The 27,896-nt window shown below is 35.2% G+C and overlaps 4 protein-coding genes across 4 annotated transcripts; all 4 read right to left on the reverse strand.

Annotated features, from left to right (window-relative positions):
- Positions 1-5,418: 5,418 nt before the first annotated feature.
- Positions 5,419-7,543, reverse strand: LOC103785199 (keratin-associated protein 19-1). The gene has a single exon (XM_034948022.4). It carries the CDS (start codon positions 6,032-6,034, stop codon positions 5,762-5,764), a length of 273 nt encoding a protein of 90 aa, XP_034803913.3. The 5' UTR covers positions 6,035-7,543; the 3' UTR covers positions 5,419-5,761.
- Positions 7,544-11,198: 3,655 nt separating this feature from the next.
- LOC100991027 (keratin-associated protein 19-3) lies at positions 11,199-12,006 on the reverse strand. The gene has a single exon (XM_003813206.5). The coding sequence runs from the start codon at positions 11,691-11,693 to the stop codon at positions 11,448-11,450; it is 246 nt and encodes an 81-aa protein (XP_003813254.1). The 5' UTR covers positions 11,694-12,006; the 3' UTR covers positions 11,199-11,447.
- Positions 12,007-16,661: 4,655 nt separating this feature from the next.
- Positions 16,662-17,675, reverse strand: LOC106634213 (keratin-associated protein 19-4). The gene has a single exon (XM_014343136.4). It carries the CDS (start codon positions 16,851-16,853, stop codon positions 16,662-16,664), a length of 192 nt encoding a protein of 63 aa, XP_014198622.1. The 5' UTR covers positions 16,854-17,675.
- Positions 17,676-21,339: 3,664 nt separating this feature from the next.
- LOC100991714 (keratin-associated protein 19-5) lies at positions 21,340-23,490 on the reverse strand. The gene has a single exon (XM_034947961.3). It carries the CDS (start codon positions 21,788-21,790, stop codon positions 21,572-21,574), a length of 219 nt encoding a protein of 72 aa, XP_034803852.1. The 5' UTR covers positions 21,791-23,490; the 3' UTR covers positions 21,340-21,571.
- Positions 23,491-27,896: the final 4,406 nt, after the last annotated feature.

Consider the following 27,896-nt stretch of genomic DNA (forward strand, 5'->3'; position numbering starts at 1 on the left):
CTAGGCCCTGTGGATGCACAGATGAGTAAAAGAGATTAAATTTCTGCCCATATGTAGCTTCCATTTCCTGGGGAGATACAAAATATGTGAGTCAACTAGCAAGTGTATAGCATCTCTTGGTGATAAGTGCTATGAAGAAAAGGCTATATAAACGACCACAGGCCAATAGCGTCTCAGGGAAGACCTCTATGCAAAAGTGACATTTATGCATGATGCTGTCAAGTGACTGCTGGAATCTGGAAGGCATCTCAAGAGAAGATACTTAAATTTTTTAAATTTGTATTTTACTTTAAGTTCTGAATACATGTGCAGAACGTGCAGGTTTGTTACATAGGTATACATGTGCCATGGTGGTTTGCTGCACCCATCAACACAACATCTCAGTTTCAAGCCCTGCATGCATTAGGTATTTGTCCTAATGCTCTCCCTCCCCTTGCTTCCCACCCCCGATAGGCCCCTGTGTGTGACGTTCCCTTCCCTGTGTCCATGTGTTCTCATTGTTCAGCTCCCAATTATGAGTGAGAACATGCTGTGTTTGGTTTTCTGTTTCTGTGTTAGTTTGCTGAGAATGATGGCTTCCAGCTTCATTCATGTCCCTTAAAAGGACATATCTCATTCTTTTTTATAGCTTTGTAGTATTCCATGGTGTATATGTGCCACATTTTCTTTATCCAGTCAATTCTTGATGGGCATTTGGGTTGGTTCCAAGTCTTTGCTATTGTAGCTAGTGTGGAAATAAACATACATGAGCATGTGTCTTTATAGTAGAATTATTTATAATCCTTTGGGTATATGGGAGAAAATGTTTGCAATTTACCCATCTGACAAAGGTCTAATATCAAGAATCTACAAGGAACCTAATCAAATTTACAAGAAAAAACCAAGCAACCCCATCAAAAAGCATGCAAATTATATGAACAGACACTTCTCAAAAGAAGACATTTATGCAGCCAACAAACATATGAAAAAAAAGCTCATCATCACTGGTCATCAGAGAAATGCAAATCAAAACCACAATGAGATATTATCTCACACCAGTCATAATGGTGATTATTAAAAAGTCAGGAAACAACAGATGCTGGCGAGGGTGTGGAGAAATAGGAATTTTACACTGTTGGTGGGAGTGTACATTAGTTCAACCATTGTGGAAGACAGTGTGGCGATTCCTCAAGGATCTAGAACCAGAAATACCATTTGACCCAGAAATCCCTTAAGTTAAATTTTGAAGGTGAGTAGGAACTCTTCATGAGAAGTGAAGAGCAGCTCATGCAAGGTAAGGGAGGAGCTAGTATAAAGGCAGATATTTAACAAGATTATGGATCATTTAGGTAAATACACATATTAATTCAGTCGGTGTTTGCTGAGTGTAATATCATACCTGATGAGCCAACTGCATGGTCCAGGCTCTTCTGTAACTTGCCTTTTAATGAAATTTCCTTCCATATCAGCATATTGAGCGCTTCATTGTTTTCATCATAATAGTAGCATTATGTGTCATTCCAGGGAGAGATATAAGGAGTCATTTTAAACAAATAACTTTTAACAAAGGGACTAAAGAAAGGTGGCAGGTTTTGAGTTTCGGAGATCAGATAGGAATAGATGAAAAGGTGCAGCCATAGTCCAAGTGGCAAATTATGACCATGAGCATTAGATAAAAGGTAAAATGAAATTGAATATATTTATAAAGAATTATATATTTTATGTATCTGTTAAGAAGATAGCACAAAATAGCTACCAATTGGCTATGGAGATGACAGAGGAGACATGTGAAGCTTCTCCATATTCTGACTTGAGTGGCTGTAGCAATCACAAATTGGTTGGCCTTGTCAACCAATTAAACAATAGAATCCACATGGTCTCTACAACCCATAGTAAGGTGCTTGGCAGAAACATAACTAAATATATAACAATATTAAGCCTCAGAATCTCCAAGTTAGTAGCTCAAACCATAGATGGATTCATAGCTGCAACCTAGTCCTCTAAACTTCAGAGGCCAGCAGTGATGTCTGTCAAACATATTTCCAATAAAAGGGAATACTTTTATTCAGATTACCAAATTGCTCAGGTATCCTGAATTTTTATTCTATACACATATCCAATACAATATTGATTCAATTGATCTTTCATAGTAATAGAGCATTTTTAATTGATTAAAGAGTTTTTATATTGATTTGCATTATTAGAGGTTTCTGTGACCAATCTGAGTGCAGTAGTAAGATGTGACCATGATTATTATGTCTGAAAAAACTTTTTCGGTGGAAGAAAGAAATTTTACTTTTTGTATCCATGTTTCAAGAAATTATTCATTCTCCAATTTTATCCTTTAACATTAATCTTGGATCCTAAATTATGCAATCACTATGCACAAGCATGACTAGGTACACATGACACTATTATACCTTCCTCAAAATTAGAATCTATAGTTTTCATCAGGAAATTCCCCCTCTACTTGCATTCATAAGAATTGTATGTTCCATAGTATATTTTAAATTTTGAAGGTGAGTTCTACAGTATATCTTACTGATATACTGTAATAGACATCAACAGAAATTCAGTTCTCCCAGCAGAACTACTTACTGACTGCAATTTAGAAATATCTTTCACGTTCCCAGCTTCCAATTCTTTAACGATCTAACCAAGAATAAAAACATCTTTTGCAATATACTTTTAAAAGCCATGACATTCAGGAGCATCACAAATTATATTTGGGAACAAATCAAATTTAACAGCACCTGGACAGTTCAGATCGGAAATCAAAAAGACCTTCAAGTAAGGCCAGCACTTAAACCTAATGAGGATGATGTTTGTTGTTTTTGCTTCCCTTGTTTGGTTTTCTAATTTGAAATAGAAAGTGTGGTGTAGTAAAAAGGTAACAGATTTTCTATCTACAAGGTCATCTTTAGTAGGATATAATGTCTGTCTGGAGAAAATTAGGTTGACTAGTCACATACTGTACATTCTAAATAATTGTTCTCTAAAAGCACCCACCATTTTTTATATGTTTATAAAGGGAAGCTTTATATATGCTTACAACCCTCATAGAGCAAATATAAATATGCAGACTAATTCACACATTGTTAAATTTTAGAGTTGACAAAGGACAATAAAAAAATCAAAGATCGAAATCATACAGAATAGTAACTACAGTTCCTATAATCTACAGGGACTACGGGCTATTCTCCTGTAGATTTTTTGTTGTTGTTGTTAGAATATAAAATAATTAGCTAAAGCTAAAAATTAGCTTAATTAAATAATTAATTAACTCTTCTATTTTGTCCAAGGAATTTAGAACATACTAAAACTTAGATTGCAAAACCTCACTAGCAAAATTAAGCATTTGCCAAGGGTATCTGCTGAAGGGTCTTTGAATCACGTCTTTCAGTTTAACAGCACTTGGACAGGTATTATATCTGGTTCTCATTTCAGCTTCACAAAAGATCAATTATCCATGCTCATTATCCTGATCTGATTACATTATATATATCAAAGTTTCACTCTGTGCCCCATAAATACATACCATTATTGTGTCAATTAAAAAATAAAATAAAATAAAACATGGAATGCATTCTAAATGTGATTGGGCCCTTAACCTATGAATTTTTCTCTCTCTTTCTTTTTTGACTTCTTTCTTGCTTCTTTCTTTTCTTCTCTCCATTTTTTTGCTTCCATTGTTTAGTTTCTTAATTTGAAATCAAAACTATAGTATAGACAAAAAGGTAACACTTTTTCTATGAGAAATTATTTATAAATAGTGTTCCTCTTTTAGATTTACAAAAGGATAAGAAGATTTTCTAAGATAAGTAGTAGGGGTCCAAATTTGAATTTAAGTGGATTCAGACATGCCTAGTCATGTCAGACAAACTGGTGAAACAGGCTTCTCTCGCTACTTTGAAAGTTGACTGAGAAACATCGCGGAGGACGGTTCTATCTGTGTTTACTGTTGGTGTTCCAAGATGCCTGGCCACGGGTGGTGAACTTGTAAAACAAGCCTGAAAGGAACGGAAGAATTTTTTGGGTGAGAATAAATTCCTAGAGAAAAGAGAGCCAGGCTCCTTGAACTTGACTGAGAAATGAAGCCAGAGTTGACAGCCAAGAAGGGCTCTTATCAGTAAAGCCTCCTGTATATTATTCTCATGTGACTTTGTGTCATCACCCATTCACGACAAGCCATATAGACTGTTAAGAGCCTCTAATACGGTGCAACAAAAAAATCAGAAAGCATCCCTCCAGCTTATCCCAATTTTTCTTTCTTTTAATTTTTTTTAATTTTTTTACTTTTGTGGGGACATAGTAGGTACATATATTTATGAGTTACATGAGATATTTTGGTAGAGGCTTTCAAAGTGTAATAATCACATCATGGGAAATGGGGTAGCCCTGTCCTCAAGCATTTATCCTTTGTGTTACAAACAATCCAATTTTACTCTCCAAGTTATTTTAAAATGTACAATTGAATTATTATTGACTATAGTCCCCTAGTTGTGTTATCAAATACTAAGTCATTATTTATTCTTTCTATTTTTTTGCACCTATTAACCAGCCCCAGTCCCCTCCCCAAATACCCTTCCCAGACTTTAGTAACTGTCCTTCTATTCTCTACCTCCATGAGTTCCATTGCTTTGATTTTTAGATCCCACAAATAAGTGAGAACATATGACATTTGTCCTCCTGTGCCTGGTTTATTTCACTTAACACAAGAAACTCCCAGGATGTTGGTCTGGGCAAAAATTTCTTGAGTAATACCCAGTAAGCACAGGCGGTCAAGGCAAAAATGGACAAATGGGATCACATAAAGTTAAAAAGCTTCTGCACAGCAAATGAAACAATCAACAAAGTGAAGAGACAACCCATGGAATTGGAGAATACATTTGCAAACTACCTCCAATTTTTTGTACAACATTGTGCCACTGGGTTTCAGTGCCGCATTTCAGTGGGAGTTGCCTCAGTCAAATATCGGACAATGGCCTTCAGGGAGATGCTAAACATAGAATGTAGTTCTGAGGAGGAAATGAGTGAAACTTCCCAATCTCCTTGCCGCAACCTCAACTGAAGGGTGAACAAAAAGCAAACACATGCCTGGCCAGAACAGGGGTACCAAGAAGACGTTCAGCTAACAGCAACCAACGTTGCACAGCAGAATATGAGAATGACACTGTCCTTAGTGATTCCAGGAACACTTGAGGGACACTTGAGAGGGGCTGACATCCTAAGTAAATAGACAGGCAAGTTATTTTTATCTCTTGTTAATATGATATCTTATTTGTTCTCAAACTTCCGTTAACACAGTAAACTAGAAACATTTTCATCATATTCCACCATGAAGCCACAGATCTCACTGCCTCATAAGTAAACTTTTTATAGTAGTTGCAAAATAAAACGTTAAATATGATAATGGAAACATTGACAAGAACTAAAATATTTATACTTTGCTTCATTTATTAGATAAAAGCAAAATACAAGTTTTTGCTAGGATCTTGATAGAAAGATAACATCACAGTAATGGTGGTAAGAAAAATAAAGCAAATTTAGAAGAACAAACTAGAGTAGTTATACATGAATATGATTTCAGGTGACGGATTCCGAAAGTAAAAAGACAACAAATATTCACAGAAGCAGCTTAAATCTATTTTAAAGATTTAACATAGCTAAATATCTCTCCATTGATGCTGAAGGCAATAGAATGGATTTTTGGAATGAAAGCACGGGACAGGACCAAACACATTTGGAGGTTTCTCCTCTGCTTCCAATTTCAGCAATTCATTTAATAAAAGCCAGAGATTCCGTATCCTCCATAGTACGATGGGCGGCAGCAGCCATATCCATAGCCTCCAAAGCCAGAGCCATATCCGTAGCCTCCAAAGCCAGAGCCATATCCGTAGCTTCCAAAGCCAGAGCCATATCCGTAGCCTCTATAGCCACAGCCAGAACCCCGTCTGCGGAAGCTGCCACATCCACAGCCATAGCCATAGCCCAGGCCACCGAAGCCTCCACAGCTGTAGCCCAGGCCTCCGTAGTAGGGGCCGTAGTGACTCATGGTGTCAGGAGTGGTGAGTTGGTTTGTTGTTCAGGCAAGATCCTGAGTGTGAATGCCAGCATGTGTAGGAGGTTTATATACCCTGGTCAGAGCATGTGACAAGCATGTGTCCCTCTTTTTGTGTCATTCCATGAATTATACTTGCCTGAGGCAGCTCGTTAATCTATTGTCCCCTGACAACACTCAGTAAGAATGCCTGAGCTTGTTTGGCTACCTAGTTAGGTTGTCCCTGAGCTTGCTGCTTTAATTTTATTAGAAGGGATTGCTGCTTCTTCAGTCTAAAACATACCAAACCTTAAATAGAATTCTTTATTACCAGTCACTTAACATCAGTCACATTAAAAATTCTTGAATTTCTATTCAAATATATTCTCATCACAAGCATTTTTGGACGTGGTTATAATTGATTCCACAAAATTTCAAGAAATAGCCAAGGTCAAGACTCTTACTTTCATCAGTTTCTTCATAAAGCACACATATTTTGTAGAGTGAGAAGCAAGAAAGATTTGATTCACCTGTGTATGTACCTGAAAGAAACAAATGTCACCTAATTTGTAGACTTTTAAAACTTTGATCATGCACAATTGTTATATTTATTTTGGGCTTTGCACAACAGCATGCAAAATATTTGTTTTGTTTTAAGAACACAGCACAATTGTAGTCATAAGTGGAGAGACTCTTACAGGGATCAAAAGCCCATCTCATCTGGTCTTTCCAGAGTTTTCTATTTATATCTCAAGTCCCTTCTCCATTATATGTTCTAACCTCACTGTTACCAAAAAATGAAGATTATAATCTGCCTTCATACAGAATTGTTTCTCTTTCTCTACATTTTGTCATTAATTCATCCCTCTTGCATCTTTTGCTGATCTCACTTCAAACTTCACCCAACTTCCTTTCCTCCACAATTCATTACTATAACCAGGTGAAAGTTTGAAGTAGGCAAAATGTTCTGGCTACAACCTATTTACTCAAATCAACATTCATTCTTTCCATTTAGATCTCCATAGTCAATATTTGCCCTTGTCTTTGCCTATTCTGTGCCCTTGTTTTTTGTTGTGCTTTGTTTTAACCGCTTTCTAGTTAGCTTTTCCTGAGAAATCAACTAGATCTTCTAAGATATTGATTGTGGTGTTTCTTGTTTAAAACATTTTTCAACTCTTCAAATTATCTGAAATTTAAAAAAATATTTGTGCAACTTAGATTAACATGAAATTCTCTAAATGTAAGGGACAATTGTGAAAAATATAGAAAAGAAGGGGTAGCTCTTTAGGGAGAGTTGACCAGAGAGTCCCTCAGCTCAGCCCATAGAGTTAGAAATGCCCAAGGCTTACCTCATACCTGATTAAGCCTCATCCAGATGTACCTATATCTTGAAACTTGGAACTCCAGAAAGGTATCAGTTTTATATGACTATAATCATACTACTAAGATTTTTTTGAGATTTATGAGTAACTGAATGACACATTTAAAAATTTTTATTTTATTTAAATTTTTTATTGATACATATTTTACATACTTTAGATACATGTGATATTTAATTGCATGCATAGAATGTATAATGTTCAAGGTAGAGTAACTGAAATATCCACCACTTTAAATATTTATCATTTCTTTATGTTGGGAATAAATCAAGCTCTCTCTTCCAGCTACTTTGAAATATACAGTATATTGTTGTTAACTATAGTCACTCTACAATAGAACTTATACCTTTCATCCAACTTTTATCTCTCCTGCACCTACACACCCATCCCAGCATCTGATATCTATCACTCTTTTCTCTACATTCATAAGATTAACTTTTTTATCTCCCACTTATGAGTGAGAACATGTGATACCTCTCTTTCTGTGCCTGTTTATTTCCCTAAACATAATGACTTTCTGTTCAAGTCACACTTTTTTTTTTTTAACAATGCGGTGTTTCTCTGACCTGCTGAGTGTCAAAACAAAGTCTCATATTTAGTTGGCATTCAAAAATATTATTTGAATGAAGCATATGACTTTGACATCAATGCAAGGGCCATGAATAGCATAACATGAGCAACTTACTGGCTATTCTGGGAGATGTTGTAAGGCTGAACGCAAGTTCCAACAAGATTCCTGCTGTCAGAGTAGCATTTAACCTAACACTAGCCTTCCTCTTTGATGTCTGTGTTACTGTAACCCAATTTCATTCCATTTTTATTCTCCATTTCAGAAAATCAGTCGTGATACAATTCATATATACATTTCTAATGAAACACTTAGAATTATGAATAAATTACATAGCATTAAGAATTTCACATTTTCTTGTGTAGCTCTGTCAGAGCATGTGACCATGATTAAAGGCTATTTTGTTTGTTTTTGATACATAAAACTGTCTCTATATGGAAATAATATGAGACACAAATGCGAAACTTCAATAGTACAATAAACACTAAATGTATTTTCAAAGAATAAAACATATGACTATGACACGCGTAGCTTATTTTGTCCACTAGCCATGTAAACTAGAAAAAAAATTTGAAGAATATGTAAAAAATCTGATTTATTTTCTGTATATGCAAGTGAAAAAAGTCTCAATGAAATTTCCTTTGAGGGGTTATTCTTTTTCTATCCATTTATTGGATCAAAAGTAGATTTGGATCATTATTGCTTTTTAAGAACTGTTAGCTCATGACCCTATTTTCTACTCATGTTGATAGGTGGAAGAGTGAAAAATGTTCTCACATTTTTCCTGGAAGTAAGGAAATTTTTGTTATAAATTTTCTATCATCTCAGAAATTATTCAATACAACCTTAAACAGCATGAAATTATAATATTGATTATAGTAATAACGATAGCAGTAATAATTATATTGATTACTGCTTTTCAGCCCCATGGAAACTATCCCTGGGTCATTATCCAAATGAGAAGAAAATGCTTCTAGTGAAATCCTATTCTACTGGGTCAGACAATATTGCTGACCTCCCATAGAGTTACTTAGCTGTATTTCCCCTGTTCAGCCCGTTGTTGTAGTACACAGAATGCCCTGAGAGCATTGACTCAAAGAAGAGGTCATGGCGCTTTGTTTTGTTTTTTAACTTAGTGTCTGATTTTAACATTGCTCATTGGTTAGTTACAATCAGAAGTAGATAAACTAAAATTTGATTGGTTTAATTCTCTGTATCAGAACAATAAAAATGAAACATCAATGTTAATGTAAGAAAAAGGGCCAACCTTCATAAAAGCAGTTGAGATAATTTAGCTTTTCTTACAACTATGACCAGAACTTTCAGAATGGTTATCTGACAACAATCAAGAAGAAAATGCATAAAAAGTGAGTCTGCAAAGTATAGTCTAAAACCTGGGACTCAGGATGGCATGATTCTGATCCTAGTCTTGGCACCAATTATGACAAAAATAACATATTCTGAATTTCTGTGCCTCCAAAATTGGAATACAGCGTTGCAGAATTGTAATGCCTCTTTCTGCTCCTTGTGTGATTTAATTTTTGTCCTCATTTTGTTACATTTGGCGAGCTTATACAAAACATCTGTAGGCACATATCATTGCCCGAAATTCTGTTTTAGAAAAACAATATTGTTTTGGCCATTTCTTGAAAGGATGAGGTTTCACTGAAATTTATCTTCATATGTATATATATATGTGTGTATAGATATATATATATATAGAGAGAGAGAGAGACAAATATGTATACATAATGATATTGATATAAGACATATAGAAATATATAAAATGATATTTATATAAATTATATACAATATATACTATATATGTATGTATTATATATTTTATATATAATATATAATAAATAAATTAATATTTCATTAATATTTAAACATATACTTCTATATATTAGTAAATATAAATAACAAATTATCAATAATCATATTGAAATATAAATAAAATAATATTTATTATTCATAATACATATAAATATAAAAATATTTATTGATATTTAATATATCAATTTATGTAATATTTAAATATATACTCCTATATATTTAAATGTAATATTTAAATATATATTCCTATATATTTAAATGTAATATAATATTATACTGAGGATTTGTAACACAGTGGGGACTATAAACACACAGAAACATTATTATGAGGCAAAATATTGTGTAGTTTCAACTGACTAAAAGTGTCATTTAACATATATATACATGCACATATATGATCATATAATGCTGTGAAAGATATGAACCAAAACAATCAAATACTTCTGCTTTTTTTCCTAATTAAAAAGTAGAACAATTATAGTATCTTTTGGATAGCGATTAACTTTGGAAACTGAGAAATGTTTATTTTTCAATTTTTTTCTCTTAACTCAGTGGACTAATGACTTGCACAATTATTTCTCTGTTATGCTATTTTGGGGATATTTTTCCAGGAAGATCATGAGTTAATTGTGAAACTCAGATCCTGTGTTGATGTGTGAAATAATGAAAATAAAGTTTTCTACTGGCCAAATGATAACTTTGCTATATCATGCCATGACTTTGCCATATCATACCATGAAGACCAAGTAAGATAATAGAAAATCTAGCTGAAAAAATTATCTAAATATTTTGAGTTAAATATGTCAATCCAATATGAAAAAAATTCTATACTAATTTAATAGTTACGTACATCAGTTGTTCAATGAAAATGTCGAATAAATTAATGGACAGAAGAGTATGATAGGGTGAGGTTATACCAAATACAATAATTCTTGGAAAGAAAATATACTTTCATAATTAACCTAGAAATATCGTTTGAACTGTCACCATTTGCTTGCTCTTACAATAAAAAGAAAGACATTTTGAATGGATAGAAGAATTCATTACACATTCAGAGTGAGTTGACAAATGTGATCTGAATTAAATAAAACATATATGCTTGATATATAAATATAAAGACATGTTAAGTAGGTATTCCTTTTTGTTGTTGACTTAAATCTGAATACTATCTAAATAAAAGCAAAATGTTGAAAAATATCAGATTACTAACCATTTTGCAGTTCTTTTCATTTCAATCTAGAATTATTCTTCTTTGGAGCTATCGATGTATTTATCTATCTGCATGCATGTTTATGAGGTATATGAAAAAACATAGATTCTCCACCAAGGAGATAGCTTCTCTCATTGACATCATCACTTACGTATAATTGAGTTTCATGAACAAAACAGAACCATATTGTGTTTGAAAATAGAATGTTTTATTGGAAGATAAACAGATAATTCAATCAGCTTTAAAAGCAAAAGTAGAGAATACTAGGATTATGAAAGAGATGTGGGTATACAGAGAAAAAAAATTGCCTGAAATTCTGAGATGTTAAATTCTTTTGTGCAAATAGCTCCAGCATGATCTTTGTTGTCCAATGATTGAAGTCAGCTCTGGGAAAGTCCTCTTATAACTTCACACATTGTGTTGCTGGGCAGTAGTTTAATAGAATCCAGAGAATCCATATCCTCCATAGTATGATGGGCGGTAGCAGCCATATCCATAGCCTCCGAAGCCAGAGCCATATCCATAGCCTCCGAAGCCAGAGCCATATCCGTAGCCTCCATAGCCACAGCCAGAACCCAGTCTGCGGAAGCTGCCACAACCACAGCCATAGCCATAGCCCAGGCCACCGAAGCCTCCACAGCCATAGCCCAGGCCTCCGTAGTAGCTGCCGTAGTAGCTCATAGTGTCAGGGGTAGTGAGTTTGGTTTGCTGCTCAAGGCAAGGTCCTGAGTGTGAATGCTGACATCTGTGCAGGCATGCTTATATACCCTGACACATCACGTAACAAAACACTTGCTGCCTATTTTAGTGTAGTTGTGTATGTTACACTTACCTGACCCAATCCTGACATCTGAAGAGGCCCTCAAACTCATTAAAGTGTTTGAGCTTGCATTGCTGTCTTCTCATGCTGTCCCTTTAACATATTGCATCACTTTTATGAGAAGAAATTGCTGTAGCTTCAAAGTCTGTGCATACCAGACCTTAAATAGACTTCTTCGTAGGCATATTGCATTACATAGTTGGTAATGCTATGTTTTGAAATTAAATATTGCTTCATCTCTGGCTTTCCTTGAATTGTTTTACTTCATTTATGATTAAATAACAGACTCTGGTTAAATCCAATGCTCTGAAATTTATTATATTCTTCCAGAGGTATCTATTACCTCAGGTGAGGTCCCTTTTTAAAGAGAAGCAAACATTTGAAAGACTGGAGCCATCTGCTCACCTGCTATGCCTAACAGTAAAGAACTTCATGGGGTTAAAAAAGTTAAAATAAAGCCATCATTCTTCTATTACTCTAGAACATTGGCCATCATAACCAATATTCTCTTTTTTTGGTTTTACTCGTTTAAAAAGTAAAAACCATTTTGATTTAACAACACAACAGTATATTGCTCAAACATTAAAGTCAAATCACAGTAATCAAAAATCTATTTCCTAAGCAGCTTTACAAACTGTTCAAAATTGTTTTCACATCCCGACTCCCTTACTGGCATATTAGACATCCAAGGTGCTACCAAAAATACAGATTGTATTGCCCTCCTCCCATTCATTCCTTTTTCCTGATCCACACAATTATCGTCTTTTCTTTTCTTTTCTTTTCTTTTTTTTTTCTGAGACAGAATCTCACTCTTTCGCCCAGGCTGGAGTGCAGTGGCGCTGTCTCGGCTCACTGCAAGCTCCACCACCCAGGTTCACGCCATTCTCTGGCCTCAGCCTCCGGATTAGCTGGGACTACAGGCACCCGCCACCACGCCCGGCTAATTTTTTTTGTATTTTTAGTAGAGACGGGGTTTCACCGAGTTAGCCCGGATGGTCTCGATCTCCTGACCTCGTGATCCACCCGTCTCGGCCTCCCACAGTGCTGGGATTACAGGCGTGAGCCACAGTGCCCGGCCTCCTCTTTTCAATATATTCTTTCAGTTCCCATTAGGGTCTGGGACTAGGTGAGATGGTGAAATATATGCAATTCTTTTTGCCTCCCATCCATTTTCATTTAATACTTACTTAAATTCATATATATATATAAATAAAATCTTCGATTTTTCAGATATTTTTGCCTTTATGTTACCTTTACCTATTGTTTCTTTTTTTTCCTAAAAGAAAATAGCTAACTAAGCTTTACTAAGATGTTAGGTATTTATTAAAGTGTTAGATGTTAATAGATGCCATCGCCAAAGACCCTGGGGAATTCAGTAAGAGACTGTTAGCATTGTGAATGTCTTAGGAATCCCCTAAAAATATGTATACTATAAAAAGACAGGATGAAGAAAATAATAATTAAAGACAAAGAGTACCTCAGCCGACTCTAAGAATTTAGTCACCTAGACCCAAGGCTGACCCCAAACCCCACCCACATATGCCCTTAACTTTAAGCTTAAATATATAATTTCTTGTTGAATTTTTATTACTTTGAATATACTGTTAAGCTTTTGATGAGTTTATAAGCAATTTTCAAATTGTGCATTTCTCCAGATAGATTTGCTGGCTGCAGTTCAATGACCAGCATGCAATAGAAACTCAATATATAAGTGTTGAATAGATGAATGAATTCTAAAGTTCTTACAGGTAAAAATCTTACATCTCATAGAAATGAACAATACTATGAATGTATCCAACAATAAGAATTTAAAAGAGAAATTAGCTCAAATAGCTTTCTTTCTTTAGAGGAACAAATAACCTATCATTTCATTTGCTTTTTGTTGCTGTTGTTTAAGGCATATTTAAAAATACTTAAATCTTAAGTATACAAGTTGGTGATATTTTTCTTATATTTATAGACCACCTATAACAAGCACACTCTAATTCCCGAAGTCTGGCGCTTGACTCTACCAGTCAATATTATTCCTTGTAGAGTAACAATTAACATCCTACATAAGGCTTTCTTGTTCTGTACTTCACTTAGGTGGTCTCATGTAGTATACTGAAACTTCCCATTTCCATCCCCAATTCTTCTGTGTGTCACTATTAGGTAGATCTCTGTCGTATGTAACGTGAATTTTGTTGTTTTAATTTCTGAAAAGTAGTCTACTACATGAATAGAGCACAATTGATTTATGATTCTGCTCTGGTAGGCCTATATTTGAGGAGTTTAGTGGTTTCAGTTTTGGTTTGGTTTGGTTTTTTATTGCTAGAGTGAATAAAGAAAGCTGATGGCCAGGCGCGGTGGCTCACGCCTGTAATCCCAGCACTTTTGGAGGCCGAGGCGGGCGGATTACGAGGTCAGGAGATCGAGACTATCCTGGCTAACACGGTGAAACCCCGTCTCTACTAAAAATACAAAACATTAGCCGGGAGTGGTGGAGGGTGCCTGCAGTCCCAGCTACTCGGGAGGCTGAAGCAGGAGAATCGCTTGAACCCGGGAGGTGGAGCTTGGAGTGAGCAGAAATCGCGCCATTGCACTCCAGCCTGGGAGACAGAGCAAGACTCCATCTCAAAAAAAAAAAAAAAAAAAAAAAAGAAAAGAAAAGAAAAGAAAGCTGTTTTGTACCTTTTTATAAAGATTCTTTTCTTCTTTCTTTCTTTCTTTTTTTTTTTTTTTGAGATGGAGTCTCACTCTATCATGCAGGCTGGAGTGCAGTGGCGCTATCTCGGCTCATTGCAACCTCTGTCTGCCAGGTTCAAGCGATCCTCCTGCCTCTGCCTCCTGAGTGGCTGGGACTTCAGGCGTGCATCACCATGCCCAAATACAAAATAATTTTGTATTTTTAGTAGAACAGGGCTTCACCACGTTGGCCAGGCTGGTCTCAAACTCCTTACCTCAAGTGATCCACCCACCTCAGCCTCCCAAAGTGCTGGGATTATAGGAGTGAGCCACCACACCCGGCTAAGATCCTTATTTTTAGACCTAGGCTTTCCTATACCTTTCTTATAGCTGGGATAGGAATTGCTAATTTATATCATATCTATACTTATTTTATACATTATATATCATAAATAACAGTTATATATTATATAATATATATTTAGCTTCCACAGATTCTACCAATCTCAAGATGCAGTTATTATTACATTTACCAGTTGTTAAATTTACTGTACCAACAGGGACGTATGAGAGTTCCAGTTGCTTCACATCCTTACTTACACTGATCACTTGCAAACTCTTTAAAAAATTGACTATTTTTGTGAATACATAATGATACCTGATTATTGTTTTAATATGGTTTTATTTGATTAATAATAATATTCAACATCTTTACATATGCTTATAGGCCATTTAGATTTTTTTGAAGTAACTGTTGAAGTATTTTGTTCACTTTTAATTGAGCTAGTAATATTTTATTATTGATTCTCAGGTGATCTTTACATATTTGGGCACAGGATTTTTTTCAGATTTATGTATTAAAAATATTTTCATTCACTATGTAGATTTTTTTCATCTTAAAATGGTGTCTATACATAAATAAAATGCAATAATATAGTAAACTCCCATTTTAAAATCTTTTTGTTTTATGTTTAATGTTTTTGGTCCTAATTTAAAAAATTTTGACTACCTCTCACATTGTTATTTAAAACTTTTGTCTGTTTTCTTTAAAACTTGTTCTATTTTTGTGATTTTTTTAAAGGCAGTTGATGATTTGAATATTACACTTTTGCTAACTCAGGCTAAAGCAACATAATCACAAATAAACAGGTTTCAGATACTGCCTATTTAAGTCTACCAAATATGCATCTGTTTTGGGGCTTATGGTATTGTTGTAATGTATTCTTCCTAAGAAAAGCAAAGCTATTCCCTGAAAGTAAAGATATTCTGGAATATTTATTTTAAATCCTTCAGCGATCCATAAAATCAATAAATTCAAGGTCTAATAATTTGATCATACCACAGTGTACTAGAAGTATCAAATGCTTTTTCTAAGTAGTTAAATTGATTATTATACTTGTTCCTAGCTACAGAAGGCCTTTACCTGTATTGTGAGAAAATGCCACTAACGATCAGGAAAATGGAAGAGCTATTATCATATTCTGTCAAACTAAGTAGTGTAGTCCTCAAATGGAATCAATTGACCCAGTCCATGGAGAGTGTTATGTACTCTGACTAGTCTCACTGAAAGTGTGGGTCTTACTAGCTGGCTGTATAAACCTATTCTTATGTTTAGTAAACAAGTCTGAGTCTAATGCTTCTTAATTTTTTATACCATTTGAATTTATCATTATTTACCAATAACTTTTATTTAGATCTAGATATGCTAGAAATTAAGAGGTTCAAGATTCATCAAAATCTTAAATAAAAAGAGGCATATACTGTGAAAAGTAGACTAATCTTCAAAACTCAGCTGTGATTGTTACACGTATATAAGACCAGAATTTTAAGATTATTGGGAAGCATCAAGAAAAGAAATATGCAATGGAATTGAGAGTCAGCATTTAAACAAATAGACAAATAAATAAACAGAAGCCATGTGTGCCATTTCAAATTGAGACAATTTATTGCAAAGGGAACTAAGCAATTACACAGTTAGGAAAGTATAGGTAGTGGATGCCAGTAGACACGATATAGGCAATTATAACATAATAAATATTCCTAACATCTTAGATGCTATTTCTTTTCATCTTGGATTGATCTAGTGTGCCCTCGTTTGACTCAATATTTGGTTAAATTGAATGATCTTCTTATGACCTCTGATATTGTGTCCTCAGGGTAGTATTTCAGTAGAATTGAGAGAATCCATATCCTCCATAGCATGATGGGCGGCAGCAGCCATATCCGTTGCCTCCAAAGCCACAGCCATAGCCCAGTCTGCGGAAGCTGCCACATCCACAGCCATAGCCATAGCCTAGGCCACCAAAGCCTCCACAGCCATAGCCCAGGCCTCTGTAATAGCTGCCATAGTAGCTCATGGCGTCAGGAGTGGTGAGTTGTTTGGCTGCTCAAGGCAAGATCCTAAGTGTGAATGGCAGCACGTGTAGAGGGAGGCTTATATACCCTGATAAGAGCATGTGATGAGTCACATGCGTACCTGTTTTTTTTGTTTGTTTGTTTGTTTGTTTGTTTGTTGTGTGTGTGTCTGTGTGTGTGTTTTAAATCAGTTACTTAACACAAGTCATTCATTTTTCCCTGGCACAAGGAGAGGCCCTCACAATTGTTAAATTGTTTGAGTTTGCTTTGTTGCTGAATTGGAGTGGCCCTTAAAAGTTATCACACCACTTAATGAGAAGAAATTGCTGTATCTCAAGTCTTGGCATACCAGATCCTAAATAGATTTCTTCATAGCTAGACATATTGCATATTACAAATGAAATAAAATGAAGGTTATATGTTCCTCTAAAGTCAGATGCTATTGGAGCTCATTTCTTTGTCTTCTTTATTTTGCCCAGACTGGTCTCAAGCTACTGGGCTCAAGTGACCCTCCTCCCTCAACCCCCAAAGTGCTGAGATTAGAGGCATGAGCCACCTCACCCAGCCTTCATTTCATCTTTAAATCCCTATTGTTCAGATGTAGCCAGAGAATTACTCATGCCTTTGAGAGGCATAGACTTTAGAATTTATTCATCCTTTCAGCATTTATGTATTGTGTTGTTACTACAAGGTAATTATTGCAAAGAGGCATGCAAATTCAGTTGTGAAAGCACAACATTTGGAAATTACTTATAAGACTAAAAATAACTGATCACTGTATTTGAGATCATATAAGGTTAAAAAGAACTTAAAAGCTCAAAGTTGAAATTAAGGACACAGCTGAATTAACAATATTTGGGGTCACCTGTGGCTGTATGTGACTAAATTCTTGGAGTCAACTGAGGACTTGCACCCTCAGTTATTTCTTCTGCCTGTTATCTTGTAATATTATACCTACATTTTGGAGATTCTGAAAACATTTCTAATGTTAATGGTATCTTATTGAATTTCAAAGAGCCCTTAGATTTAAATTATCTTTTTATATATCCTATACCTTAATAAACATTTAACAACTTAGTGGACTAGCATGGTATTTCCTGAGAAGAAAAAGGTGTGTGTGTGTGTGTGTGTGATGAATTTGATGAATTTTTGCATATGTGCATACACTACCTACACCAAGCACACTCTAATCTCCAAAATGTTTCCATTGTTCCATTATGGCAAATATCATTCCCTAGAGATAATCTTCTTTCCAGTTTTTAACACCAGCTTCAAAAGATCTTGTCAATAGTATTCTAAATTTACAGTCTCATCATCAATGTAGAAATGTATAGTCTCATGAGCAGTGTAAGAAAATACTAGTTGTTCCATATATTTGATAATGCTTGTCATGTTTAGACTGTTTAATTTTGACTATTCTTGTGGGCATTTAGTAATATCCAAGTATTGATTTAATTTAGTTTTTGCCTGATGAGTTATGATACTGACCACCATTTTATATGTGTATTGGCCATTTAGATATTCTCTTTTTAAAAGTACCTGCTCATGTATTTCATCCATTTTTAAGTGGGTTTGTTATATTCTAGCACTGATTTGTGGGAGCTTTTTACATACTTGGATACAGGTATTTTGTAAAAGTTTGGTTTTGAAAATATTTTCTCCCAACATGTGGTTTGTTTTTTCACTTTCAATTAATGTTTATATGTAAATAGATTATCTTAATATCAGATAAAATTTGTTAATATTTGTATTTTATGTTTAATGCTTTTTGTCCTAATTGAGAAACTTTTGATTACCTCACATCTTATTCTTAATTTCTTTGTCTTATCTTTTCAGAACCTGTTCCATTTTTATGGAGCATCCTAAATCAAAAGACAGTGGCTAACTTGAATATTAAATTCTCATTATTTCAGTTGGAAGCTATAAAATCACAAATAAACAGGTTTAATGTTATCACGCTGCCTATTTTGCTCTGTCAGATCTTTGCTCAGTTGCGGGGCTAATGATCCTATGATGCATTTTCTCTAGACCAGGTGACAGCTTTTCCTTGGAAGGAAATGTATTCTGAAGGTATTCTTTTAATTTCAACACAAATCAATACAATCTAACAACTAGAGATGTAATAATATGATAAAATTGCATTAAACTCAAAGTGGTACTTTCTCTAAATGGTTATATTAATTGTTCTTTTGACATAGACAGCCTTTCTTCAGACTGTGATGCCATTGACCACTTAGGGAGTAAAAAGTTTTCATGTGAAATTCTGTCATACTCAGTAAAACTAAATAGTACAGCCCTGCAATGGAGACACTAAGATATTTTTACCGAGATCTATTTATGGCAAAACTGCAACTTCTCACTTGAATTGAATGAAAGAATTGGTCATAGCATCTAGCTAAGCAAATCCATCCATAAGTTCAGTAAACAAGCCAGAGTTTTTCAAATGCGTTATGATTTCTTTTAAATATTAAAATATTGGATTTGCACTATTAGTAAGTTGTTTTTACACAGATAAAGCTACATTAGAAATTGCAAAGTTCAAGATTCTACAATAGAGTGTTTACAAATGAAATTAAATAGAGGTGGTCCTTTGGCCATGATAATTAAACTCTTCAGACACACGTGAACAGAGCCTTCAAGATGCTTCATGTGACAACACACAAGAAGAGAAGTAAAAAATGAATGGAACAGTGAGCATGGGGAAGTAGAATGCCTCATACTCAGTAAAACTGGGTTCTGGTCTGGGCTCTCCTTGTCATGCCATTTTTGATCCTTAGTAAATGATTTCACTTTTTGGAGATCTTTTCCCATTCAAGATGGTATTAGGGTAAGCACTGGGAAAACTTTATAGTAGTTCCCTGCATGCTCCACAGTTCTTTTATATTATTTTCCTGGCATTTTTGAATTTGCTTGACTCAAACTAAAGACATTCGCTTTTATTTCAGTATTGAAATATATTATTCTTGAAACATAATAATATGTTATTGCATATTTTTCATGGGCAAGATACTTATCTGAAATACCAACACGAAAAGGCCCCACATTTGCTTGTTAAAGGTTAAAAGAGACTTGGCTAGAGTGTATAAAGCTTCAGGTCAGTCACAGCCTTAATATGAATTACTTCACAAGTGATGGCAATGATTTCTATATTTCCTAGGTGTGTTGCAAAATATAAATGTGCTGATAATATGAAAGTACAACTGCGTGTCACACCACGATGGACCAGGAATAAAACATGATAGAAAGTCACAAAAGGGCTGGGCGTGGTGGCTCACGCCTATCAACCCAGCACTTTGGGAGGTTGAGGCGGGCGGTTCACCAGGTCAGGTGATCGAGACCATCCTGGCTAACACGGTGAAACCCCTTCTCTACTAAAAATACAAAAAATTGGCCAGGCGTGGTGGCGGGTGCCTGTAATCCCAGCTACTTGGGAGGCTGAGGCAGGAGAATGGCGTGAACCTGGGAGGTGGAGCTTGCAGTGAGCCGAGATTGCACCACTGCACTCCAGCCTGGGTGACAGAGCAAGACTCCATCTCAAAACAAAAAAAAAAAGTCACAAAAAGAAGTTCTTTTTCAGTGTATATTCTGATATATACTTTGTTTTATCAGCACTTTTCTTACCATTAAAGGGGCCATATAAACATACATTTTGAACAAACTATAGAAACACATACTCTTCATGTTGGTCTCCATTTAAATGTAAAAGTTTATGAAGTTGGTATTTCAGGGCTGAATTTAAACACTAACATGATCTCACTGAAAGCATTGAAATGAAAAAGATATGGTCAATATGGCGCAGTGTTCCAAAGAAAAAGCCTTCTTTTTAATTGAGTGTTACGGTTTTCATTTGTGCATGTACAGTTTACCTTTGGACAACATGGGCTTGGACTGAGTGAATCCACTCATACTGAGATTTTGTTCTACCTCTGCCACTCCTGAGATACAAGACCATCGTCCCCGTTCCTCCTCCTCCTCAGCCTATTCAATGTGAAGACAATGAGGATAAAGACCTTTATGATGAGTCGCTTCCACTTAACAAACAGTAAATATAAATTCTCTTCCTTATGATTTTCATAACATTTTCTTTTCTCTTATTTACTTTATTGTAAGAATACAGTATATAATGCATATAAAATACAAAGTATGTGTTAATCAGTGAGGCTTCCAGTCAACAATCGGCTACCAGTAGTTAGGTTTCTGGAGAGTCAAAAGTTATATGTGGATTTTCAGCTGCATGGGGGAATCAGTAATGCTAACCCCTACATTATTCAAGGGTCAACTGTGACCTTTGAATGTGAATATATACATGCACACACATACATACAGCTATATAGATAGGTGCATGTATATACAAAATTATTTTGTTATATATAATATACTTCTATATGTATAGTAGTTTGTTCTTTTTTCACTGGATATAATTACAAATAACCACTTTGCCATTTTGAGTCAAGCAAAAAACAAAAGTCATGTATTTGCTTTCAGTTAGCATAATTTATTCTAAAAGGAACAGAGAAACCCCACAGTTATAAAGGTACAAGTAAGACACATCCAGAGACATAAAGCAAAGAATTATGGAATGATAGGTATTCTTAAACCTCTTAGATGCTAACTGCTCTTGATCTTGGCTTGATCCAGGGTGACCTCGTTTGTTTGTTATTGCAGTCAGGTTTGGGTGATCTTCTTATGTCCTCTCATGTTAGGTTGTCAGGGAAGGATTTCAATAAAATCCAGAGAATCCATATCCTCCATAGCATGATGGGCGGCAGCTGCGGTATCCATAGCCTCCGAAGCCAGAGCCGTATCCGTAGCCTCCGTAGCCACCGCCATAGCCCAGTCTGCGGAAGCTGCCACATCCACAGCCATAGCCATAGCCCAGGTCATCGAAGCCTCCGTAGCCGTAGCCCAGGCCTCCATAGTAGTTGCCGTAGTAGTTCATGGTGTCAGGAGTGGTGAGTTGGTATGCTGCTCAAGGCAAGATCCTGAGTGTGAACACCAGCATGTGTAGGAGGCTTATATACCCTGGTCAGAGCGTGTGATGAGTCATCTGTATACCCTCCTTTGCTATAGTTATTTGTATTACGTTTGATGTTACAACTCATTTATCTATTGTCTTCTGATGTAGGGAGAGGCCCTCATTCTCATTAAAATATTTCAGCTTACTTAATGTCTTATTCAGGACACGATTGAACTTACTGCTTTGCTTTTATGAAAAGAAATGGCTTACTGTTCAAAATATGCACATTCCAAATGCTCAACAGAATTGCCTATTACCAGGTGTATTACATCATCTACACTTTATGGTATTCGTTTTATAATGAATAATTTCCTTTGTCCGTCATCTTCCAAACTGATAACTTCATATTCAACTAAATTTACAGCTGTTTTTTCAATTTACAGATGTTAAATCTGTAGTTTTAAAAAGCAAACTGATTTATCAAGGTGAGGTCTTCAGAAAGTGCCTATATGCACAATACAGGAAAACATTTGAAATCAAAATGATTTTAATGCCCCGCTGTGTACAATCGCCAAAGGACTCAAAAAAAGAGAGTGTATGCTGATTTTTAGCATTTTATTCACAATAACTTTTATACTATTTTTGACTTTGCATACCAGCTTCAGAACCTTTTGGTTGCAAAATACATAAGAACTAATTTCAGAAACTGAGGGCACAAAATCCATCTCCTACGCAGACTTATCAGAGTGTCACTTTAGTTTTCCATTCAAGTCCTAAAACTCTCCTTTATAATTGGTTTTATTCAAAGTCCTGGTAAAATTGCAGATTGCATCTGCCTCTGTTTTGCACATTCCAGTCAATTACTTTCTTTCTTTATCCTTTTTCAGTAGTGTATATATGACCACCTCTATTTCCTTTCTCATTTCAGCTTTTATTCTTCTTCCCATATTCTCAATGTCTATAGAAACAGCCAGGTAGAAGTTTATTGCATACATTCCGTCTGTCTTCCATCGACTTATCTCAACACTTTTTTTTTTTCTATCTCCTCTTTGTATTCACTGTAACATCTTTCCTGATTTTTTTGTTTGTTTGTTTTTTGAGACGGAGTCTCGCTCTGTCGCCCAGTCTGGAGTGCAGTGGCACCATCTCGGCTTACTACAAGCTCCGCCTCCCGGGTTCACGCCATTCTCCTGCCTCAACCTCCCCAGTAGCTGGGACTACAGGCGCCCACCACCACGGCTGGCTATTTATTTTTTGGATTTTTAGTACAGACGGGGTTTCACCATGTTAGCCAGAATGGTCTTGATCTCCTGATCTCGTGATCTGCCCGCCTCGGCCCCAAAAAGTGCTAGGATTACAGGCGTGATCCTGATGTTCTTCTATGTCTATCCTGTACTCGTTTATTCTGAGGTAATTTCTAACCACTGCCTACTGATCTGTTAATAGTTCATTAAAATATCATTTTTAAAGCTTTCTATTTTTTGTACTTACTAAACATCCTCAACTCCCCACCCCAGCAAAAATACTTAGAAATAATGAATAAGACCTACTATTTGATAGCACAATAGGGTGACTATAGTCAATAACAACTTAATTGTACATTTTAAAATGTCTTGAGTAAAATTAGACTGTTTGTAACTCAACAGATAAATACTTGAGGGGATGGGTTTTTAAAAATGTACTCCAACTCCTATGGCTTTCTGAAATTTAAAAGGTATCCTAAAATTGAAATTGTCTTCAAAGTTTTCAAAATAAAGGCACCATGGTGAAATGGCACAGAATAGAGAAACATATGTAAAGAAATTTGCCCTGGGCTTCATAGAGTTCCTCAGCTGACTTTGGTGAGTTAGTGAAACAGATACAACATTGAGCCTACTCTTGATTAATCTCCATGCAGCACCTGTCTCTTGGCTTCAACAACTAAAAATTCATTTAATTTACATGACTTTGAACATGCTGGTGAGTTTTTGTGAGATTTATAAGTATTTTATCAAACATAAATTTCCTAAAAGGAATGCTTCAGTTCTTCTAAGCAACAGACTAGGGAATTAAAAATTGTTTACTGAAGAAATTCTAAGTAAATTGACAGTAACTACCACAGCAACCACAATCTGTGCACAACCCTGACTACGCCTTAGTGAGCTACCTTTTTAAGACAGAAAAATAGCTCAATAAGTCTTTCCATTTATAGAGTATGATTTAATCCAATATTTGCTACATTTCTTTTATCCAAATATTGGTTCATTCTTATTTCTCATCTGTACTTGAAACAGTCAATAAGCTGAGTTCTCAGTGAGTCTTTTTGAAGCCATAAAATCACAAATAACTCAAAATCACAAATAACTATATTAAGGATATCACAGTTTGTCCATATAAATCAGCCTGATAATGTAAGAGTGTTTAATAGCTAATTTTTGTTTGGGATGCATAAACAATGCATACATCTGAGATATAAAACCAAACAAGATATAAATGGAAAACCTCAATAGCCAAATAAGAATTAGAATGTTTTAAAGAAATAGACTGTGATAATTTTCCACAAGACCAATTAATGATCGTAAGCAGTAAATGATTAATACTAAAATAAAAATATAAATCTACATATTTTATATATAAAATATATAGAACAAATATTTTGTCCTTTTTTCGAAGTGAACAAATAGTAAAATGAAAGCATCCATTGTAAAATGAAGACATATACTCATTTGTAGTGATATTGGTTTTATGCTGAAAGAGATTGTTAGACTCAAAGTTGATTAAACCCAAAGTTGATAGAACAATGATGTTTTATATTTTCTCCTTCTTTTCACTTTTAGGAAGTTTACTTTGGAATATATGCTTAATAACTTTATGATAATGGATAAGGAAGAAGAAAATATGTTCTTACTTGGGATAAGTAGTAACTTTTACCTGGAAAGAAAGAAAGCTTGTGTTATAAATCCCAAAGACTTCGTTTAACTCAGACACAAACCAATAATATATAAAAATGTAAGTTACAAAAATATGTTAATATTGAATTATACCAGCAATGCCACAAGTGCTTTTTCTCATTATAATTATATTGATCTTTCTTTTAATTGCAATTTTTAATACTTTTACTCAGGCTGGGAGGATATTTACCTGTATGAGAATAGAGCAGTTTCATCTGAAATTCAGTTATAGGGTCAAAATTCCTTTAATGAAATTACCAAACTTTATCTACCTTGCCCTCCCCTGTGAAGGTACAGCATCTACAGAGAGAAATAACAAGATTTGTCTGAGTTGTTTGTTCATATTTCATCTTTACATTGCATAAACAAACCCAAGTATTTCTCATAAAAATAAATAATCTTGAGAATTGAGCTTACTTGTTCTGTTTTTGCCTTCAAGTAAAGCTAAGTTAGCAATTCAGAAATGTATTATATATAACAAAATAAAAGTTAACAAGAAAAATTTTAAAAACAACAGCAACAAAACATAGTTAATCTAAGAGATGAAATTAGTCTCCATATACTCTGCTCTAAAATTGAAACCATCCACAGTATTATTACAAGAACTTTCCAGATGGCATTCAGATTTGGAAGTATGCAGTGAAAGAGACTCAGAATGATGGACTAGAGCATTAGGTTCAGGTGAACTGCTTTCTGGTCTTGATTCTGACACTTAGATTTTAACTCTAGGCATCACTTAACTGTTCGGCATTTCCTCACCTGTACTATAGGGGGCAGCACGGTACAATGTGTAATAATCTAACGTTTGGTCCAGCTCTCACTTCTTTTGTCCTTATATTATTGAATTTCCCCAGGAAGGGGTCCAGTTTCAGTTTCTGCAAATGGCTAGCCAGTTTTCCAAGCATCATTTATTAAATAGGGAATCCTTTCCCCATTGCTTGTTTTTGTCAGGTTTGTTGAAGATCAGATGGTTGTAGATGTGTGGCGTTATTTCTGAGGTCTGGGTTTTGTTCCATTGGTGTGTATATCTGTTTTGGTACCAGTACCATGCTATTTTGGTTGCTGTAGCCTTGTAGTATAGTTTAAAGTCAGGTAGCGTGATGTCTCCAGCTTTGTTCTTTTTGCTTAGGATTGTCTTGGCTATGCAGGCTCATTTCTGGTTCCATATGAAGTTTAAAGTAGTTTTTTTCCAATTCTGCTGAGAAAGTCAATGGTAGCTTGATGGGAATAGCATTGAATCTATAAGTTACTTTGGGCAGTATGGCTATTTTCATGATATTGATACTTCCTATCATGAGCATGGAATGTTTTTCCATTTCTTTGTGTCCTCTCTTGTTTCCTTGAGTACTGGTTTGTAGTTTTCCTTGAAGAGGTCCTTCACGTCCCTTGTAAGTTGTATTCCTAGCTATTTTCTTCATTTTGTAGCAGTTGTGAATGGGATTTCATTTACGATTTGGCTCTCTGCTTGTCTGTTGTTGGTGTATAGGAATGCTTGTGATTTTTGCACAATGATTTTCGATCTTGAGACTTTGCTAAAGTTGCTTATCAGCTTAAGGAGTTTTGGGGCTGAGACGATGGGGTTTTCTAAATACAGAATCATGTCATTTGCAAAGAGAGACAATTTGACTTCCTCTATTCCTATTTAAGTAGCCTTTATTTCTTTATCTTGCCTGATTGCCCTGGCCAGAACTTCCAATACTATGTCAAATAGGAGCAGTGAGAGAGGGCATCCTTGTTTTGTGCTGGTTTTCAAAGGGAATTCTTCCAGCTTTTGTCCGTTCAGTATGATATTGGCTATGGGTATCTCACAAATAGCTCTTATTATTTTGAGATATGTTCCATCAATACCTAGTTTGTTAAGAGTTTTTAACATGAAGGGATGTTGAATTTTATCGAAGGCTTTTTCTGCATCTATTGAGATAATCATGTTGTTTTTGTCATTGGTTCTGTTTATGTGACATATTACGTTTATTGATTTGCATATGGTGAACCAGCCTTGCATCCCATGGATGAAGCCGACTTGATCATGGTGGATAAGCTTTTTGATGTGCTGCTAGATTCAGTTTGCCAGTATTTTATTGAGGATTTTTGCATCGATGTTCATCAGGGATATTGGCCTGAAATTTTTTTTTGTTATGTCTCTGCCAGGTTTGGTATCGGGATGCTGCTGGCCTCATAAAATGAGTTATGGAGGAGTCTTTCTTTTTCTATTGTTTGGAATAATTTCAGAAGGAATGGAACCAGCCCCTCTCTGTACCTCTTGTAGAATTTGGCTGTGAATCCATCTGGTTTTGGGCTTTTTTTGGTTGGTAGACTATTAATTACTGCCGCAATTTCAGAAGTTGTTATTGGTCTTTTCAGGGATCTAACTTCTTCCTGGTTAAGTTTTGAGAGCGTGTGTGTGTATAGGAATATATCCATTTCTTCTAGATTTTTTAGTTTATTTGTGTAGAGGTTTTTATTGTATTCTCTGATTGCAGTTTGTATTTATGTGGGATCAGTGGTGATATCCCCTTTATCATTTTTTATTGTGTCGATTTGATTCTTCTCTCTTTTCTTCTTTATTAGTATAGCTAGTGGAATATCTAATTTGTTAATTTTTTTTCCAGAAAACCAGCTCCTGGATTCATTGATTTTTTTCGTGGGATTTTTGTGTCTCTATCTCCTTCAGTTCTGCTCTGATCTTAGTTATTTCTTGTCTTCTGGTAGCTTTTGAATTGGTTTGCTCTTGCTTCTAAGTTATTTGCCTAGCAGGAAACCTAGGCAATACCATTCAGGACAGAGGCATGGGCAAAAACTTCATGACTAAAACACTAAGAGCAATTGCAACCAAAGCCAAACTTGACAAACGGGGTATAGTTAAACTAAAGAGTTTCCTCACAGCAAAAGAAACTAGAATCAGAGTGAACAGGCAATGGGAGAAATTTTTTGCAATCTACCTATCTGACAAATGGCTAATATCCATAATCTACAAGTAACTTAAACAAATTTACGAGAAAAAAACAAACAACCCCATCAAAAAGTGGGCAAAGGATATGAACAGACAATTCTCCAAAGAAGACATTTATGCGGCCAACAAACATATGAAAAAAAGCTCATCATCACTTATCATTAGGGAAATGCGTATAAAAATCATTATGAGATACCACCTCACACCT

This window comes from Pan paniscus, chromosome 22 (assembly GCF_029289425.2).
Source record: "Pan paniscus chromosome 22, NHGRI_mPanPan1-v2.0_pri, whole genome shotgun sequence".
NCBI lineage: Eukaryota > Metazoa > Chordata > Mammalia > Primates > Hominidae > Pan > Pan paniscus.